The 21681-nt window shown below is 44.5% G+C and overlaps 1 protein-coding gene across 6 annotated transcripts in view; it reads right to left on the bottom strand.

The window, feature by feature from the left end:
* POLA1 (DNA polymerase alpha 1, catalytic subunit) overlaps positions 1 to 21681 on the bottom strand; it is a 348901-nt gene that overhangs the window by 19725 nt on the left and 307495 nt on the right. The window contains exon 37 of one of the 6 annotated variants that reach the window (XM_039494480.1): positions 3296 to 3386. The exons of 4 other annotated variants lie outside the window; for them this stretch is intronic. In XM_039494480.1, coding sequence (XP_039350414.1) covers positions 3340 to 3386 — 47 coding nt within the window. In that variant the 3' untranslated portion in view covers positions 3296 to 3339. Of the gene's footprint in view, positions 1 to 3295; positions 3387 to 12644; positions 12742 to 21681 lie in introns of those variants that run through there. One more of the 6 variants, XM_039494471.1, reaches the window with a different exon arrangement.

Raw genomic sequence — 21681 nt, 5'->3', positions numbered from 1 at the left:
CATGCTTGTTATTGCCTCTTTTCTATATTGAATCCTTGATTGGACAAGCATTTTGAATTTAACATGGACTGTGATTGCACATATCAAACAAATTAAAGCTGCCAATCTCTTTTTGGAGGATATCCTCTATACACATCACCACTGAAGAGTAGCCTGAGTGTATTTGCTTAGGAGAAATGGGGAAGGAGGGAGGAAATGATTACCATGGCAGAGTCTGAGAGACTTTCATTTTCCCATGATATGTAACTTGCTCCCCAAGGCACTCATTTACAAACATTTTACGTACAGAGTTTCAAAATCTTCATGAATGTTTTGTCACAAACCATTTGCTTTTCCTTTGGTCTAATGAAATCACAAAAATAAGGTGAAGAGTGTGACTTACCCAAGAGAGAGTTTTTAGAAAGTCTACCACTTTTTTCCTTAGATGGCCATTTGTGCAGAGGTATTTCAGCTCACATACTATAGCCTCAGCTACTCTTTGGAGACTAATATATTTAATGTCCTGTATTCTCACAATGATGCATATTGATGTGAAGAAAGATTTAGTAAGAGTGGTGGTAGTTCAGTTTGTGAATGTGCATATACATTCTACAAACTTGCCAATATTAGAGGGGTAGCCGTGTTAGTCTGGATCTGTAAAAGCAACAAAGAATCCTGTGGCACCTTATAGACTAACAGACGTTCTGCAGCATGAGCTTTCGTGGGTGAAGAAGTGGGTATTCACCCACGAAAGCTCATGCTGCAGAACGTCTGTTAGTCTATAAGGTGCCACAGGATTCTTTGTTGCTTTTGCCAATATTAGGAAATATTCCCTTTTATAAAAAAAACCCTTCATAATGAGAAACGTTTGGCTTAAAAATCAGGTTCAAATAGGCATGAACTCACAAAATAGACCAAAGTCAAGGAGTGCACTAATCTCACAAAAGTAATTGGAAGAAAATAAACTATCTGTTGATGGCACTTGATTAAGAGCACGACAAAATTATTAATAAAAATTAATTTGCTGCAAATGCATGTGACACTGGGAGAACCTCTAGCTGGGGGGATGCTGCTCCATTTGTATGATCTGACGAGCACAAAGGGAATGGAGTGGAGTTTCCAACAAGTAAGGACAGTTTTGTAGTTATTAGAGCACTAGACCTGGATTCTGAAGATGTGTTCAGTTCCCAGCATTGTCAAAGATTTCCTGTCTGACCTTAGGTAAATCACTTAATTTATCTGAGCTTCAGATCCCCATCTATAAACTGGGCTTGACAACATTTCCCTTTTCCGCACCTTTTATCTGTCTTCCAGTCAGGGCCGGCTCCAGGCACCAGCATTCCAAGATGGTGCTTGGGGCGGCAATCTGCAAGGGGCGGCAGTCCCTGTTGTTTTGCCCCCAAGCAGTGTGCCAAATTGCTGCCGTGGACGGCGGGGGTAGTCCGTGTGCCCTTAGGGTGGCAGGCACATTTCCGCGGTGGCGGCAATTCGGCAGCAGCTTCTATATTTAGCTGTCCGCGGAGGCTTCAGCTAAACATAGAAGCTGCCACCGAATTGCCACCGCCGCAGAAATGCGCCTGCCGCCCTAAGGGAACACGGACTGCCGCCGCCATCTGTGGCGGCAATTTGGTGCGCTACTTGGGGCTGGGAAAACTGTAGAGCCGGTCCTGCTTCCAATATGAGCTCCTTGGGGCAGGAATGGTCGATAGCATGCTTGCACAGTATCTTGCACAAGGCTGGGGCCCTCTAAACAGTATTGTAATATAAATAATAAGTAATTATGTGAATCTGGCCTTTTCATGGAAAGGGGAGAATTCCATGTTCTCCCTTACCCTGCTGACTGTTTTTCCTACCTCTCCCATTTTTGTTTCACGGAGACCATATTTTCATATGGTATAGAACCTGCTTACTTGAGAAATAATAATCTAATAGTGCTGCAGTTTTGATCACTGGAGGTTCTCAAGCTGAAGACTCCCCAGTTTAAAAGAGAAGGTGTTGCTAGTGAGGGGCTCTGAATTTTGGCATTCTCCATCCATAGTGACCCAAAATCTATTGGTCTTCATGACATGCTGCAAATCCCATCTCTTGTCCCAGGATTCTGAGGAGAGAGGGATGCACAAAGAACTGGGATTGGAGTACCGAGGACTGATATTAGTAGATGGAGTGGGTTTTCCCCTTCCTTGTTTTGCAGAGACTGTTGGGTTGAACTGTTGTTTGTACTGGCAGGATTATATTTTTAAATGCATGGAGAAGAGACCCCCAGGCCCTGGATAAGCAGTTTTTAATATATAGTATAAATCTAAAATACAAATATATGTGCTGAGCTTAGAGCTGTTTATGCCTCCCAATTTGATTTTTCAATGCTAAAGTACAACTTCAAGAAGGCTCCACTACCAATCCTGCTTTCATTTCTGCTTTCCTGCCCCAGCATCTGAACAAATCCATTTTTGGCTGCTGCTCTTTCATGTTTGCTTAAAAAAATCAGGAGTAATGAAACCTTAAACCATCCTAGATGGTAGCCAGTCATACAGAATAATGTATTTAAGGTGCAGAGATCAACACACTTTGTGGGGGACATGATCATCAATTGCCTTCAGCTTCAGCCTTCAAACTTAAGCTTAACTGTCTGGCCCAACTCTCCACAAGTAGACAAGTCACTTTTAATATACATATTATTTAAATAGCAACACAGAGCTAGTCAAATTCCTAGTGCCACTGATTAAATAAAAATTTAGATTAGAAAGCAACATGACTGCCCACAGAGAGCTAATGAACCAGGCGGCCCCATGCTCCACAGGAAATAAAAAACCAGCTTTAAAGTGCCCTATGAGCCTAGCCGCTGCTTTCAACTGTTGTGTGTGGCCAGAAAGGCTACTCTCTGCTGTCACTTTCTATAAGTACGAGTTTAATGTGGAGCTGTATTTCACTTTTGCAAAGGAAAGAATACATTACAAGCTGTCCATCTGATCACACAACACTGCTGAAGAAAGCAGCAGCAGTACCCAGGGGAGATAGGAGGAAGGTTCATGAAGCTAAGAAAGGTTAAAAAGAGAGCAAGAAATGCATTCAAAATGGCAGAGAAAAGGTGTTTACAATCTTTTCCCAAATATTTTCCCTTCTCCTTTTATATATTTTTCAAAGTGGGGGTAGGGAATATGTTTCATGATATAGTGCACACACACAAAAGCAGTTGATAACGATATTGAATTATTCAGTGTTTTTAAAATTAGTGAGGGACACTAATAGCATTTATATTCCCCAGGGTGTGTTAGTGGTCTACAACATACACTTAGTGAGGGCACTCAGATAAATATACCTTAGGTGTGTAAAAGAAGATTCTTACTAGCTAATTTTCTTTCTTCAGTTAAAAACTTCACTAACCCAAATCTTCACTGTAGGGTTGCCTTCTGTTATGCACAAAACAGAGGTAGTTTTAGAACTTAGTTTAAGAGGACATGGATATATTGGCAATATCCACCTTGCAAATCACCAAAAGAGTACTTCCAAAGCTGAAACAATAACTTGACACAAAAAGTTTGAGCTCAATAGTAAACTAATTTTACTACTGAGAAAGTTCGATGTTAACTGAATACACTACCCTAAAAACACAAAGGGCTTAAATAGGCAGCCAGATGCTTTATGATAAAGATATGATAAAGATAATGAACAGAGCAGGCTGCAAAAGGGTAGATATTAATCAAAGCAAAGATATTAGCAGGTAAGAAATATTCAGTTCTCTTTTATAATAAACTCTACTAATCGTTGAGGCATAGGGATGGAAAGGGGAAAAAAGGCATACGTTAGGCCTAGGAGACACGTATAACCTTACTGAAATAATTATTTAAGGCTCAATGAATGGAATGCCCACCTACCAAAAGAGATGTTTGCTGGGATCTGTAGATTCATCTTGGAGTACCTGCTGATGGTAGAAACTGAGGACCAGACTCCACCATTGCATATTTCTTCCCCCACAATAAGATGCCCTCTCTACCCAAGAAATAATCAGAAATCTTGTGGAATGGCTTTTTAATGCTGTTATGGACTGGTTTGCTTACAGACCTGTTAGCTTCAGAGAGGCAGCATCTAATCTATTATACGGTAAAAGGTTTGTATGATATAGCACCTCTGCAGCATGGAAAGAAAACAGCAAAACTGTGGACTTTCTAACCCATTCTGTCAGAATTCTGCTGCTCTATAGACATCACGTTTCTACCAAATCTTTTCTTGTGGGTGCTTTCGATTTGGCCAAATGGAAGGAAGAAGTTTTTTTTTGTGCTTGGTTAAAAATTTTAGGATGAGGACACAACTGTTATCTTGTCCTAACAGAAAATACCATATACTTCCACAATCAACAGAGTTATAATTTTTTAAACCCGTCTCACAGAAGTGATAGCAACTAGGATCACATTTAGAGAGAGAAAATATGGACTCACTGAATTTAGGGGGGGAACATGTGTTTGTTGGGGGTGATGGGAGAGCCTCAAGGATCAGGTTGCGATTCTGGTTTGATATGAAGGTTTTGATAGTTCCACCAAATTTCAGAATCTGATATTATGCCATTGAGATACTGATGCAGAAATGGAACTGATGCTGCGGACTACTCTTCCCTGTGCTGGCAATGGGAACTGTTCTTAGCTAACTGAATTCATGTCCTAGGGACAGACTCTCTTTCATAGGGACTTCGAGATGTTTAATGTAGTAAGTTTTTTGATCATTGAACTAGTGAAAGTCAGGGCCGGCCACAGGATTCAGGGGGCCTGGGGTCTTTGGCGGCAGGGGGTCCCCGCTTCGGCGGTAATTCGGCGACAGGGGGTCCTTCCGCTCCGGGATCCTCCACTGAAGTGCCCTGAAGACCTGCGGCGGAGCCTCCCGCCGCCGAATTACCACAGAAGACCTGGCACTTCGGCGGTGGGTCCTGCTTCAGCGGTAATTTGGCGGCGGGGGGTCCTTCCATCCCGGAGCGGAAGGACTCCCCGCCGCCGAAGTCCCGGAGCAGAAGAGGCTCCGGGGGCCCGGGCCCTGCGAGAGTTTTCCGGGGCCCCCGGAGCGTGCGAAGGACCCCTGAAAAACTCTCGTGGGGGCCCCTGTGGGGCCCCGGGCAAATTGCCCCAGTTGCCCCCCCGCCGGGCGGCCCTAGTGAAAGTTATTTCTTCACATCTCTGAAATACATATGGGATGCATATGCATTCTTCATGGAAGTGTCCAGATTCTGAGAGGTGCTCAGATGCTGTAGCGATGTGCAAGATCTACAAACGTAGATAAGATTAAATTTCCTTAAATAGCCTGTTGAGCATTTCCCTTTCAACCTCCATATTGGTGGATTTTGGGAGTCCAGCTATGGCTGTAGTATAGCAGCACCCTGTGACAAAATGTTTAGTCTAGGGCTGGTAAGAAAACACTTTTTTCTGTGAAAAAAAGATCAACTTTTTGTTAAATATTTTGGCTAAAAATCAAAATATTTTGATTAAAAATGGAGCTGAGGTGCTTCATGAGAGCTGAAGCTGAAGAAGGGGTGGTGGTGACAAGGAAATATGGTGCGTAGTGCATCTCGTTTTATATCTTCTAGATTTCTCGATTTTGGGGGGATGTTTGAGGGACTACTTATTTTTCCTTCCAACTGCTGAATTCTTTGCATAAAACTCAATGCAATTGTCTTACTGAGGTGACAGTCACAGGTACGTATCTACAAGAAGTGGCTGCATCCTCCTGGCCATATATATGTGTGAGAGAGGGAGCTGATGGCTGAGCCCCTAGACTTTGGTGCTCACTCACTACTTTGGTCCTCAAGAGCCCAAATCTGTTGATCTTTAGGGCATGCTGCAAAGATCTATACTCCCTGACTTTTGGAGAGGCTAGAGAAGTAGAAGGGTAGTAAGTGGGCTAAAAGGATTTTTCAATATCTATTTGCAAAGATCATTCAATCTGGAATTGGGGGGCAGGGGTTGGAAGAAATTGAGCTAGTTGTGCATATAATACATTTTATTTTAAAATACCCTCAAGAGTCAGGAATAGGCATTCATATTTGCTGTATATAAATAACAAATAATTACTGTTCCAATCATTCCAAGTTGTGTAGTATTTTTTCCAATACTAACACAAAAATTCACATTGAACTACTCATGTTTTCAAAAGTTACTGCAAATGAATAGCTTTTTTTCTTTTCAGTAGCTTTTGCAAAAAGATATCATCCTAACTTTACTAATGTAACTAATATAAATTTACAATGCCAAAATATTTTATTGGTAACTGTTTTGTATGTTATGTTTTAAGACGTTTGCACTTTAGCAAAAAACTAACAATAACTGGGACTCTTATTTTCAAAGTTTTATAAAGGGAGTGTGCATATAAAAATTTAGTTTGTCCGCATTTTCACTGAACTATTAACTCTTACCTACACAGCATTTCTAAGCTTAGGGAGAAGTGCCAATTAACATAACAAAACAAAACTTTAAATCAAGAATGCTATCTTACTATTGTGGGCTTAGGAATGAAGTGTTTCCATGGAATTGTACCAACATATACTAATTACCTTTCCTTTCTTTTCTTGGTAACAATAAATTTTTATGGAAAAATATTAAATGTAATAAAAAAGGAAATTTAAAAATTCCCTAAGTATGGAAAGCAGCTATTTCTACCAATAAACATAACACCAGTTGAAGGGCTAAAAGTTTAAAAGAGGAAACAAGATTTATTTAAACAGATTACCCAACTGCAAAACACAAAAAACCCTCTTTGCCTGAGGAGCTTGTGAAGGCTAGGACTATAACAGCGTTTAAAAGAGAACTAGATAAATTCATGAAGGTTAAGTCCATTAATGGCTATTAGCCAGGAAGGGTAAGGAATGGTGTCCCTAGCCTCTGTTTGTCAGAGGGTGGAGATGGATGGCAGGAGAGAGATCACTTGATCATTGCCTGTTGGGTTCACTCCCTCTGGGGCACCTGGCATTGGCCACTGTCGGTAGATAGGATACTGGGTTGGATGGACCTTTGGTCTGACCCAGTATGACCATTCTTATGTTCAATAAATGCCACCATAAAACAGAACATGTACATTTTCCTATTATTTTTATGTAATAATGTTAGATTGTAGATACATTGTATTATTAGTTAGCTAAACATAAACATTATTTCATTCTTCCAATAACTTGGGCAGAAGAAACAGCAGCATACTATGTTGACAACACCTTCATAACAATAACTTGCCCTCTTCAGAGCATTTAGTTTAATCTTCATGCTATAGTATCTTAATATGGGCATCTTAGTTATTAGAGAAATACAACTGTCCAACTATAGACTGAGATTTTAATGCAGTGGTCTATTGAATAACAGGGGATAAAAAGATATCATAGGACACTAAAATTCTAGCAAATTTGACTTTTTTTGCTCTCCATATATTTATTGTATACATAGTACAGTGGAGCATGCTTTCATAAATCAGATATCTCACACTAACATTTTATGCACCGATTACAGATGACCTTTGGAGTAGCTCAAGGTACAGTCACAATCATGCATTAAAAAAACCTGCGTTTCACCATAATGTGTGAATGTATGAAATTAAATGAGGCTTGCAATGTAATCAGTGTGGTTGGCTGCTTTAATATATTCCATTTCAATTTCAAATCACCACAAGCCAAGAGTGACGAATCTAATTTGATCAGTTGTTCACAAAAAATACTGAAAGGAGATGTAAGCAGACCTATCAACAGCTGGTAACACGGCCAGATTTTGAAAGCAGCTAATAGGTTCTTATGCCACCAGAGGCCCTTAAAATATTCAAAACCAACCGTTTTAAACCCCAAAATGTTAGAAAGAGTTCTCTGAACAAAAGCTATCTTTAATAAAAAGTCAGGGTCTTGCCTAAATTCACAAAAGCCAGGAAATTCAAAGCGTGGTGTAACCTCCAATAAACAAGGTGAAGTTGGGTAGTGAAAACAATGGCATCCCATTGTGACTAGATTTTTACAGGTTCGACTGTTACCTGTGAGCTAAATAATTTTTAGAAGTATTCCTGTTTACTTTTGAGAGACCATTGACAGCTGAGTCTGCAAAGCAAATAATGGCCTCTCTAAATACCTCCTGTCTCCTATTGGCCTCTCTGTCTCCAAACTTCAACAATGTGACATCAACCAATATCCAGGCCACATCTCATTCAGGCTTCAGACCAGGGCATAGCAAAGAGATAGCCCTAGTGGCAGATGGCCTCCTTATAGCTATGGATATAGATGAGATCTGCATGCTCATGTGACTAGACCTCTGTGCAGCTTTTTGATACATGCAGTCTACCACATACTGCCGTATGAGATAGGGTCATAATATACCTACTAAAACAGAAAAAAGGCCTGTAAAGGGTAATATGATGTGTTGTCCACCATTACAAGATTTTTTGGGTGTATCCGCCCCTTCCCCCCAAGTTTGAAAACCACTGCATTAGCCCATAAGACACAGACAAACTATCTATATGACAGAGTAGACAGGACAACACTACAGTGCCTCTAATCATTCCAGCGCAACAGAACTCAGAGATTGCTCTTCTCTTTGAATGCCCTCATTTATGGGATTCCACAGGGATCAATACATAGGTGCTGACTTTTGGTTTTGCCAGCAGGTGCCCCATTCTGGCTCCGCCTCCTCTCCGGAGGCCCCACCCCCACTCCTCCCCTTCCTGCCCCCATTCTGACCCCTTCCCCCTAGGTCCCTTCCCCTGAGCTGAGAAGCTGCCTTCCTGCCCTCCTCTCCCCAGCCCCAGCCAGCCAGCCAAACCTGAAGAGCTGTACTTTGTCTTGTTTGGGGTTTCATCTTTGTCTTTTAAGTATCTCCATGAGGGCCAAAACACAAAGTGTGATCCTACAACATGTTATTAATAGATGTTTGTGTTTGTTTTGTTGGTACATAATTTAATTACTTAGAATGGTATGAAATATTCTGAACACAAATAAATACTAAAAAATAGTGTTTTAATGAAGCTCAAAGAACATGCATGGGGCAGTTTGGGGAACATGTCTGTGTCCAAACAGGAATTCCTCTGTTTTATGGCATTTACTTGTAACCTTTGGAGTTGATTTAACGTCCATTTTTGTAGCAGAAAACAGGCTACGTCTGGAAACTGAACGATGGCCATCAACAAGTCATCAACATTGATTCACTCTACCCTGGAGATAGAGGCAGATCTCTTGACTTCTAACAACTCTTTGCCAGCAATCCCATACAGGGTTGCAGGATGGAAATCCTATTAGAAGGGCAGGACCAACGAAAAATTGTCACTGTTTCTAAAAATGGCATGCTCTTTAAGCAAAGGGAGCCATGTCATTGCCAGAACCAGAAGTCTCAGCAGAAAGAATGGAGGCAGGAGGGACCTGGCCTCCCTTAAAGACTTGAACCAAACCCAGAGACTCACAACAGGGGTGAAAATAAGGGGGACTGTATTCAGACGCTTTGTTTTGCCTAGCTCTAACCCCTGTGCTGTCTGGGTAAAGTGCATGTGTGTGTGTGTGTTTGAGGCTTTGCAAAGGAACTTGTGTTCCTTGCTTTAATGTCATGTGGTCCCCCAAGAGTTAAACTATAATCCAGAGTGCCTGCGGGGGTAAATTGTAGGAGTGTGCATAAGCGACTGGGGTGGCTTGGGAGGTTCAGGACGGGTGGAGGGAAGTTTGGATTTTGAGGTCTTCATACCAAAGAGGGGTGCCAGACACTGCATCTGCTTAGCTGTTTGCCTATCTCCCCCCCAGTTCCAGCCTCCTGAGGCCAGCTGAGAAGCTGCCGGCCCACCCAGGCTGTCTCCCCCCAGCCTCCTGTGGCCAGCCAAGAAGCTGCTGGCCTCCCCAAGCAGTCTCTCCCCAACCCCCCGAGGCCAGCCCAGAAGCTGCCTGTGTCCCTGCTTGCACCAGCCCAGCTCTCTCTGCCCTGGGAAAACACTCACCTGTCTGCAGTCAGAGCCAGGCTGGGAACTGCAGCCACCACACACGCTGGGAACCTGGCTTCTGGCCAAAACAGCTGAAGATAGCTTTTGGCACGAAGCTGCCTGATTGGCCAGATGGGGAGAGCTGATTGGCTGCAATACCTGATTGGCTGCCAACAGCTGATCGTCTGGTGGGTGTTAAGCACCCACTATTTTTTTTCTATGGATGCTCCAGCCCCGGAGCACCCATGGAGTTGGTGCCTATGGATCAATATGTACCCTCCCTCCCTCCCCCTTTCAATATTTACATGAGACCACATGAGAGAGAGGCCATGGGCTCAGCTCCCAACAATATGTAGATGACACTCAACTATATGCATCATTCACCACCAATGCAATCACAAAAATCCTTACAAGAGATCATCTCTTGGATGATCTAGGCAAGACCAATGTGATGCTCGTGTGAAGGGGAAAAATGCTTTGAAGAACTAAGCAGTAGTTTTTTCCCTCCTAAGAGAATATGTCTGCTGATATATTATTTGTGCAAAGTAAGAAGTTGTGAAAAAAGTGTAAGACGGGGATATAAGGGTTATGTATACAGCAGGACAATACAAGTGAAACGGAAGCAGGTTACTTCAGTACCACAATATTAAGTACTTTCTGACAAAGGCTGAACTAGCAGATGACTGGAGACTAAACATACACTAAAAAAAATGCTTTGCAGATTTTTCTACCCATGATGTTACATCTCATCTGGAAGAGAATGCTCAAAGTCCTGCTTTGAGCAGGGAGTTGGACTAGATGACCTCCTGAGGTCCTTTCCAACCCTGATATTCTATGATTCTAAAGTCCCTCATACAGAGACAGCTTTCGGTCTTGTATACTTCCCTGACACAGCTAAATACGCATGTGAACCTTTTGTTCTCTACGTGTCTCAAAAAAGGGTTTGTGATTGCTTTTCTAGGCTGCTCTATTCTGGAGAGATGCATTTTAAATGCCCATTTTACATCCAAGTTATGCAATAGTATTTCTTTCTCATGCTGAAGAAAGAGCGGATTATGTGTTGTGCCCTGTGGAATACTTAACTCCTCTTTGGGGTAAGCTCATCTATGGCTCTCAAAATCACTGTATTTATTAAACATACAGTATTAGAGTTTGATGGGTAAGGCTCCTAACTTCAGAAAACCCTTCAGGTAAGGTAACAGCCATTAAGATGATCACCTTGATGTTTGAGAACAAGGGATTAAAATGGTCATGATGTGAATACCTGTAATATTAAGCTGAGAATCCATGCCTGGAGGTGATTCTCTGCTGCCTTTAGAATATAGGCTACATGAAGGTGGTTTGCTATACTTACAGCCATCTGTGGAGGAAGCTATAACTCCATTCTGAAATTTTGACTTTTAACTTGATAGTTCTCAGGCTCCAAGACAGGTTGTCCTGAAGGATTCCTGATATGTATAATCACTTGTGGTTTATATTAATTTCTTGGAACCATTCTACAAATCTGTTCCAAGTAGCCAATTATTTAGTAGAAAATTATTTTGGGGAGCAGAGGAGGATATTGGTTACTTCAGAACAATTTACTCTTCCCATTTTGCTCCATTCAATGGAGGCTGTAACTGTAAGTAGGGCACAGTTAACAGCTTTGATGCTATTGCTTTTTCCCGCCTTTGGATCAAAGGGGACTGTTACTTACACTCCATGTCAGGCATCTAACGTGAGGACTCATGAGTGGTATTTCCTGACAGAATCTCTCTAGGAATATTCATTGTTAAATGGATGGAATCAAAGACTGATTTGGGTATTGAAACTATCTTCCATACGGGAGTGATTCTAGCGCCACTCTGAGTAGAAAATGATGCCATTTCCTTATTCACCAGGGGTGGAAAGGAAAATGCAGTGCACCATCATTCCCAGCAAAGTTAGGAGAGCCTTGAATTCTCCAGGATCCTTTTTACCACCATGTCCAAATATTCAGTAAGAAGAAAATGTCCTGGGAATATGTCTAGAACTTCTCAGAGTCAGATAATTTCCCTTTCAATGCTGAGTTGCTCAAGGACTAGTCAGAGTAGGCCAAAAAAAGCAAAGGAAACACCTGAATTTCTTAATTTCTTCTCAGAGAGACAACGTGGATGAGGTAATATCTTTTATTGGACCAACTTCTGCTGGTGAAAGAGAGAAGCCTTCAAACTATACAGAGCTCTTCTTCAGGTGTGGGAAAGGCACTCACAGTGTCACAGCTAAAAAAAAGGTGAAACAGAGTGTTTAGCATAAATAGTTAATACAGATTCTAAGAATATCCTTGAACCAATATGACTACAACATGAGATCACTCTGTCGGGACAGAGCACTCTTCAGAATGATTTCCCCCTGCCAATACTGGACCAAAACCACATCAAGTTTTGTCTCAGTACCAGATAGGGGACAAATCCTATAAAAGGACTATTGGGCTTAAAACCGGATGAATGGCCTGTCTATTGATGGCCCCTGTGAGTAGCTCATTTACTGTCTCAGCCCTCAGAATTTTAAAGAAGCAATAATATTTTTACACTTAGATGCCAATTACCAAGGTAATGGTGGCTTCTTGATTACCATATATAAAATATTTTATTTCACTGATTTACTCTTCTTTATAATTAAAGTGATTAGAATGCATCACAACAGAGAGTTTTCCTTTATAATCACAGAGATGTTTGACCATGAGGTCCTTCTTCGGGGATAATGAAGAAAAGAATGTAGAGCTACACAATGACTCCTGAAGGAGGACTCACTATTGAAACATTTTTAATTCAAATGGTCAGCATGTATTCAGGGGTAGGTTTTCAGAGTTCCACTTGCAATCCACACACCGACACAGCATTCCTTAAAAAAAAAAAAGTCCATAAACCCTCTTGAAAAAAGGTAGGACATAGTTCATCACATTCATGGCCTTCGAGGCTTTATCTATTCAACAGAAAATGTGGCCTGTTGCATAAGTTTTGCATACATCCACCACTGCAGGAAAAGCTTATCAAGAAGGATGGATTCCTGGATCCCTGAAATTGCCAACTTCTGCAGAGAAAAGGGGCCTTCTACCTCATCATAATTTATTTTTAGAGGGTGAGGAAAAAATAGTCTTTTGGTCGTATGTCCTTTCTTATTCTTATTTGTTGATCTCCGGAACAAAATGGTAAAGCAGGGGTAGCCTGAAAACTTCAGACTTGGTCCATTTTTTTTTTTTTTTGCATTATAACAGAACAAAATAACTTCTTCATTTAACAAAAAATTTTATGCTTATAATTTAAATTAAATTGTATACTAGCGTGTTTATTTTCAATACCACAAGGTTTCCATAGGTATAAGAACATAAGAATGGCCGTACCGGGTCAGACCAAAGGTCTATCTAGCCCAGTATCTGTCTACCGACAGTGGCCAATGCCAGGTGCCCCAGAGGGAGTAAACCTAACAGGCAACGATCAATTGATCTCTCTCCTGCCATCCATCTCCATCCTCTGCCGAACAGAGGCTAGGGACACCATTCTTTACCCATCCTGGCTAATAGCCATTTATGGACTTTGCCACCATGAATTTATCCAGTTCCCTTTTAAACATTGTTATAGTCCTAGCCTTCACAACCTCCTCAGGTAAGGAGTTCCACAAGTTGACTCTGTGCTGCGTGAAGAAGAACTTCCTTTTATTTGTTTAAACCTGCTGCCTATTAATTTCATTTGGTGACCCCTAGTTCTTGTATTATGGGAAGAAGTAAATAACTTTTCCTTATCCACTTTCTCAACATCACTCATGATTTTATATACCTCTATCATATCCCCCCTTAGTCTCCTCTTTTCCAAGCTGAAGAGTCTTAGCCTCTTTAATTTTTCCTTGTGCAAGAATTGTGGAGCATTTCAGGTAATTGAGAGCCACAGAACAGTGACAATGGCAGAGGAGGGGTTTCTTGCTCCCACTGATTTGGAATGGGAGTGGGCAGCCTCTAGTCCTATCAGCCTTTCCCCTTTCTGAAAAATAACTTTCATATGATATCTATCCAGGGGCGGCTCTAGCGTTTTGGCCGCCCCAAGCAGTCATGCGCGGGAGGCGCCCCGGAGCCGCGGGAGCAGTGGACCTCCCGCGGGCATGACTGCGGAGGGTCCGCTGGTCGCGCGGCTCGGCTGGACCCCCCGCGGCTGCGGACGGTTCGCGGATGCGGCGGCTCCGCTTGAGCTGCCGCAGTCATGCCTGCGGGAGGTCCAGCCGCGCCGCGGGAGGAGCGCCCCCTCCGCAGTCATGCCTGCGGCAAGTCCAGTCATCCCGGGGCTCCGGTGGACCTCCCGCAGGCATGACTGCGGCAGGTCCGCCTGCCCAGCCTGCCGCTCACCCCTGCCGCAGGGGACGCCCCCTAGATTTAGCCGCCCTAGGCACCAGCTTGTTTTGCTGGTGCCTAGAGCCGCCCCTGTATCTATCTATCTATCTCTAGATCATTATAGATTTTTTGGGAGCAGGGGAAGGGACGACTGTGTGGAATGAGGGGTAGAAGAAAACAGGCCTACCAGGCAGTTTCTCCAAAGACAGAGGACAGAATACCAAGGCGTTAGGTCAAAAGAAGCCCTCATGACAGGATGTGAACTGGTGGGAAAAAAAGACTGCTGGCCATAGGGTAGAGCCCCAAGAGAGAAAGTGGATCCAAAATCCCCTATAGGGAGGGTCTGGGAATAGGAGGACAAGTATATGGAAGACAAAAGTTTTCCAGTTACTGCTCAAAAGTATCCAGCTTCCTGAAAAGGACCAATATTTGGGCTATTTGGTTTATGCACCCCTGTTTACTCTGTTTTGTTCTTACAGAAAGGTTGATAACCATGCTCCCATTTTTCAAGTGGAAATATACCCTATTGTTTCTCAAGATGGCCAATTTGCGATACATTGTACAGTAGAACCTCAAAGATATGAACACCAGAGTTACAGAGTGACCAGTCAACCAGTCACCACGTGAAACCGGAAGTAACCAATCAGGCAGCAGCAGAGACCAAAAGAAAAAAAAAATAAAGCAAATACGGTACTGCGCCTGTATTGCATCTTAAAGGTAGGCACATCTGGGCTGCCTGTCTCCACACCACCCCCACGCAATGGGCAGCCACTTACAGCTAGGAGGTGAGATGCTGGGGGCTACTAGCCCAAGGCAGCTGAAGCCAGCAGAGTAGGAGCAGCGCTGGGGTCAGCACTGCTTACACACACACACACACCCACCCCCGCTGGGAGAGTGACATGCTGTTTTTAACCTTCCCTCCCCCATCCGGAAGGGGAACAAGCGTGCAAACTTAGTCGGATCCAGGGAAAGAAGCTGCCTTTAAAGAAGCTGTGGGCACTGAGGAGGGAGCTCAGCTGCTGGATCTGGAGCCTGAACTGCCCTTTGGTCAGAGTTACGAACATTTCAGAGTTACAGACAACCTCCATTCCCGAGGTGTCTGTTACTCTGAGGTTCTACTGTAGTACTATTTCCTACAAAGAAGTGATATTTTAAGGGAAAGGCCAAAGGGACAGCCACAGGCGCACAATAAATATGTGAAATTTAACTTTAATGAAATATTCAGAGAAACAAAGAACATCTTGGCATACAAAGTAATCCTTTTTCACAACAGTCAAGTCATTTACATTTTTTTTGAAATGGTCAAATTATTAGGTCCATATATGGAAAAGAGAAAGGCTTATTGGATTATATAGTCCAACTCCCTGCCAATGATGGTTTGTTCCTTGTTGTACATTTACCAGTGTTTCCAGTCTAGTTTTGATGTCATGATCAACATAGTCTCCTCCACTTTCTTGGAAAACTAGTCACAAGTAACTTTCCAGATGTTCATTACATTTTCCTTTCCTTAATGTTATCCTATTAATTGTAGTTATGCCCTGTTGTATAAACTGTAATTTTTTCTCTCTTCTTGATGTATCTATTCTTCAAATATTTGTAGACTTATTTATCCTCTTAGTCACTGGTTAGACAAGCTACAGTTATTTAAATCAACCTTTCCTCATAAAATGATTCCTCTGCATGTGCAGTCCAAAACTGTCCATTGCAAATTTACTGCCTTGTTGCATTGCAAAGTTGTTGCTGGTAAATCTCCTTCAGCACTACGATTATCCAGGCTTTTCTCTCACATTGAATATATATGTATTTTGGATGACTTTTCTTCAGACATATTCATTTGCATTGTTTCTAAGTTTTCATATTCACCCATCCAGTTTCTAATTTCTCTGGTTCCCCCCCCTCCTCATTTTTATAATTTCTCTTTCCTCGCAAGTGTTTGTAACTTCTAATTTAGTGTAATCTCTAGAATCCTTTAAACTACACTTTATTTCTTCTTTTAGTTCATTAAACAAAACCTATTTAATAAGATCAGATCTATCCCCAGGGTAGCGCACCAAACAATTACCCCCAAACTTGATACTTTGGCAGACCCTTAATTATTGCAGCATAACTGCTGCCAATACAGTTCCATGTGTTTTGATGCAGTGGCAGTAAGCTCCTTACCTGTTTCTAAAAAAACCTCATTCTATAATTACTGCTAAGGGAAAAAAATGTCTCATTTGAATAAATCTTGTTGGAATACCATGTATTTTTTACAATGATTATGCCCACTGATATCACTTCTGAAAATACATGAGGGATGGTGGATTAAAGAGCCACTATTGGGCCTTTTAAAAAATTGTGTGTGCAAGTGAATAAATGAATTTTGGACATTTAGGGACCTCTGATTGAATCTATATTTTCTTCCTGATTACAGGTAGAAGTCCCATCCAGGTATACTTCTGTATTGCTATTAGGGGTGTGTGCCCAGCTGTGGAACAGCAGCTGCCTAAGGAGAAAGAAAGGTTACTCACTCTGTGCAGTACCTGTGGTTCTTAGAGATGTGTTCCCTTATGGGTGTTCCACTTCAGGTATGCATGTGCCCCATGCTTCTTTGATCGGAGACCTTCATTAGCAGTGTTTGTTCAGCCCATGCATGTGCTGCTGACAACCTCATGCCTTGCACCGAGGCTATAACAGGCTGTGCACACGAACCACTCTCAGTTCCTTCTCCACCACTAAGTGTCAGAAGGAAATGCTGAAGCAGAGGAGGAGGAGGAGGGTAGTGGAGCACCCATTGGGGGACACATCTTGAAGAACCACAGTTACCTCTTTCTTCTTTTAATAGCGTCCCTAATGGGTGCTTCACTTCAGGTTACTCCTGAGCAGTATCCCCATAAGGAGCAGGGAGTTTTGAAATTGAGTCCAGCACAGAGGAAAGAACTGCACTGTCAACTGCTGCATCAGATCTAGAGGCACTGACTAAGGTGTAGTGCCGGGAGAAGGTACGTACTGAAGACCATGCAGCAACTCTGCAGATCTCAAATACTGGGACATTTTTAAGTAGAGCCATAGATGCAGATTGTGACCTCGTCAACTGAGATGACACACCAGTAGGGGGTGCAATGCTAGTAGCACTGTAACAAGCCATAACACACCCCAAAATCCATTTTGATAGTCTTTGGATAGAAAGAGCAGAACCTTTAGGTCTGTCTGCAAATGAAATGAACCGTCTAGGAGATTTACTAAATGATTTAGTCCTAGCTACATAGAAGGCTAACATCCTCCTCACATCTAGAATATGGAGAACAGTGTCCAGTGTGGAATTATGTGGTTTTGGAAAGAAAATTGGTAGGTAAATGATCCGATTCAGATGAAACTCAGAATACATGTTAGAAAGAAACCTGGGGGGTGGTCGGAAGGTAACGCTGCCCTTGTAGAAAACTGTGAAACTCTGCCATTGAGGCCCCAGTCTCTCCGACTCTGTGAGCTGATGTAATAGCCATAAAGAAGGCTTTTTCATGGACAAATTCAGTAAGGAGCAGGTTGCTATTGATTGAAAAGAAGATTTCATGAGACTTTTAAGAATCAGATTAAGGTCCCAAATTGGGGTGGGGATTTTCATTGGTGGGAAGTGATTACCCACACCTTTCATGAACCTTACAGTTGTAGGGTTACAGTCTTAAGTTTCAAGAGATAATAGAAGCTTGTATAATAAGCAAGCGCTATACGTCCCAGGCTAAGCAGCTGGTGAACCCTTGCTTATACCTAGAAATCTTGCCCTTAAGAATCCAAGCCAGATGGAAGGAGCATTTTAAGTTACTCCTGAACCGTGAGTCAATGGTCTCTGATGCCACTATCAAATCTATACCTCGACGACATGAAAGAGAATCTCTTGCTGACCCCCCGGCTCAAAGAAGTAACACGAGCCATTATGCAAACTAAGAACAAGGCAGCAGGGCCAGATGGCATATCAGCTGAAGTCTACAAGTTTGGAGGTGAAGAACTGGTAAGAAAATGCCACAAACTTTTTCTTCATATCTGGTTTAATGAGAAGTTTCCAGGAGACTTGAGAAAAAGATTATAACAATATTAGCCTAAGACAGGAGATAAGTCAGAGTGTGGAAATTATCAAGGCATTGCCTTGCTATCTACAGCAGGAAAAATTCTTCTTCGAGTGCTTGCTCATATCAATTACAATTAGGCGTTTGCGCACCATGTGCATGATCGTCAGAAGATTTACACCCTAGCAACACTTGGTGGGTCAGCTGAGGCGCCCCCTGGAGTAGCGCCTTCATGGCGCCGGATATATGCCCCAGCCAACCCAGCACCCCCTCAGTTCCCTCTTACCGCCCGTGACTGTGTTTGCTGCGCTCCACTCTCCCTAGCCTTTGCTTAGTACCTGTTAATTGTTTGTGATTAGTTGTTGATAGTTGTTAATAGTTACTTAGGATAGTTAGAATTAGTTTACTTAGAGGGGTGGAAAAGGGTCGTCTCCCCTCTCCCTTATCCCAGCATCCGGGCCCATGCCTGGGTCTCTGGGCTTCAAACCCTGCTTGGCCTGTCTGAAGCCGATGCCAACAGGAGACCCTCATGACTCTTGCCTAAAGTGTCTGGGAGAATCCCACCAAGCGGACAAGTGCCGCATTTGTAAAGCCTTCAGGCGGAGGACTAGGAAGGAGCTGGACATTAGACTGAAGCAGCTCCTTATGGAGGCGGCACTTAGCCGGTTTCTTCCTCCGCTCACCGGGACTCGGCACCATCGTCTTCAGAGTGGAGTGCCCCTGCGGCACTGATTGGCCCTGCATCGCGTTTGGACTCTGCTAAAGTCTCGTGGCACCAGATCTCCCCGGCACCTCCACCTTGGCACTGGTCCTTGTGTCCGGGCCAGAAGAAGCAACCCAAGCAGGTTCCGACTGCTCTTTGTTTGCCGGCTGGACAGCCACTTACGCTTCCCACACCGCAATCGGAGCCACTTCGTTGCCGGAGGGCACAGGACAACTAATGGTTTTGGCACCGTCGACTCCAGCGCCACAGAGGCCGTGGAGTCTGGTGCATGTAAGCTCCCCGGTGCCTACCGTGGTCGAGCTGAGACTGCCCTCCACGCCAGAGACCTTCTTAACAGCGCGGGACTTGATTGCGCTCACAGAGCCGACTCCTCTGCAGCCGGTGGCACCTTCGGTGTGGACGGTGCTGTCAAAGGGAAAACTGTCCCTGATACGACTACTGTCGCTGAGAGAAGCAGGACGGCACTGGTCCTGGTCGTGGTCCCGGCACCCATCACGGCGTCGCTCGCAGTCCTGGCACCGATCTCGTTCTTGGCGCTAGTCATACTCGCAACACCGCTCCGGCTCGTGGAGATCCGATTCGCGGTATGGCCGGTACCAATCGGACTCCCGGCACCGCTCCTGGTACTGGTCAGAGCGGCATTCGTCCTGGAGCCGATCCCAGCGCCGATCTCACCGGAGGTCACCATTGAGATCCAGATCAGGCTCCTGGTACCAATACGACCGGAGGCACCGATCGCCGTCTTGGTACCGCTCTGCATCACGCCACCGGTCCCCGGCACCATACAGCACCGGGGGACTCGGCGCCGTCACATACGGCACCGCCTTGGCCGTCTCGCTCTGCCTCGGGGTCATCACGCTCACAAGGTAGAGGATGATGGTAGGCCCAGGGCGGGTTCCTTCAGGGGCTTCCTGTTCAGCCCCTTCGGAGCCCCGAGTACCAGAGGCCACGGTGTCTCCCTGCCCCCCCCTCCCCCCCGAGTGGGGTTCTGAGGTGACTGCTCCAGCGCTAATACAGGCCCACGCTCCTAGTGTGGTGGACCTTGAACAACAAGATCCTCCACAAGAGAACCTCATGCAGGATCCCTTAGTCCCGGGGTATCTTCCTCGTCCTCGCATGATGAGGCAGTAGCAGGAACTACGGGTTTGGGCCCTCCTCCTATGGACCGCTGCGCCCATCAGGAGCTGCTCCACAGAGTGGTGTGCAATATGAACCTCCAGGCAGAGATGGTGGTGGAGGTAGTGGTGGACCCTGTGGTGGACATGCTGTCCGCGGAGATACCGTCCAGAGTGGCCCTCCCTGTCATACGGACTATACAGGCCAATGCCAAGACAATATGGCAATCAACAGTCTCTATCCCACCTATCCCAAGGGGGTGGAAAGGAAGTACTTTGTCCCCTCAAAGGAATATGGGTACCTCTACACCCCCCCCCCAACCATGCTCCCCTGTTGTGGCTTCAGTCAATGAAAAGGAACGGCACGGTCAGCAGACCCCTGCACCTAAATCTAAGGACGCTAGACACCTAGACTTGTTTGGGTGCAAGGTGTACTCGGCCAGAGGCTTGCAGCTCAGGGTGGCCAACCAGCAGGCACTCCTGAGCCGATATGACTGTCAAGTATCAGAGGGGTAGCCATGTTAGTCTGGATCTGTAAAAGCAGCAAAGAGTCCTGTGGCACCTTATAGACTAACAGACATATTGGAGCATGAGCTTTCGTGGGTGACGAAGTAGGTATTCACCCATGAAAGCTCATGCTCCGATATGACTATAATTCGTGGCTCTTTATGGCAAAATTCAAAGAGTTGGTTCCACAGGAGTCCAGAGACGTATTTGGGTCTCTAGTAGAGGAGGGCAAGAAGGTGGCCAGAACCTCCCTACAAGCCTCTCTGGATGCGGTGGACTCGGCGGCTAGGACCCTGGCCTCGGGCATAGCCATGCACTGTATCTCATGGCTGCAAGTCTCTGGCTTACCACCAAAGTTGCAACAGACCCTTCAGGACCTACCCTTTGATGGCCAAGGCCTATTCTCTGAAAAGACAGACTCAAGGCTGCAGAGTCTGAAGGACAACTGCACCATCACGTGTTCACTGGGCATGCATATGCCGGTAACACAGAGAAGGCCCTTCAGACTGCAGCCTCAGAGATCCTGCCCTCCCCCTCAGCCAAGACAGGACTTCTTTAGAAGACGCGGCCGAGGTGGTAAAAGAAAGACTGGGCACCAAGCCAGTCAAGGCCAAGGCCCTCCCAAGCCATCAGCAGGGCCTAAGCAGAACTTTTGAAGGTGTGCCTGAGGACACCGCAGTCTCCATTCAGGATCCTTCCATGCCTTTCCAGAATCGTCTCTCCCACTTCCTCCGTGCGTAGTCTCGCATAACATCAGACCGTTGGGTCCTGCGCACGGTGGAAAGGGGATACTCCTTCCAATTTGCTTTTTCTGCCCCCTCCCACCCTGTCCCTCTTCAGGGACCCTTCTCACGAGCACCTCCTTCTGCAGGAGATCCAATCACTCCGACATGTGGGGGGCGACAGAGGAGGTTCCAAGAGAGTCAAGGGGCAGGGGTTTTTACTCCCACTACTTCCTAATCCCCAAGGCCAAGGGTGGGCTTCAGCCCATCCTGGACCTACGTGGACTCAACAAATTCATAGTAAAGTTGAAGTTCCGCATGGTCCCACTAGGGACCATTATTCCTTCCCTAGATC

The sequence above is a fragment of the Mauremys reevesii genome, linkage group 1 (assembly GCF_016161935.1).
Source record: "Mauremys reevesii isolate NIE-2019 linkage group 1, ASM1616193v1, whole genome shotgun sequence".
NCBI classification, from domain to species: Eukaryota; Metazoa; Chordata; order Testudines; family Geoemydidae; genus Mauremys; species Mauremys reevesii.
Note: the sequence above shows the minus strand (reverse complement) of the source record. Positions and strands in the feature narration are given on the sequence as shown.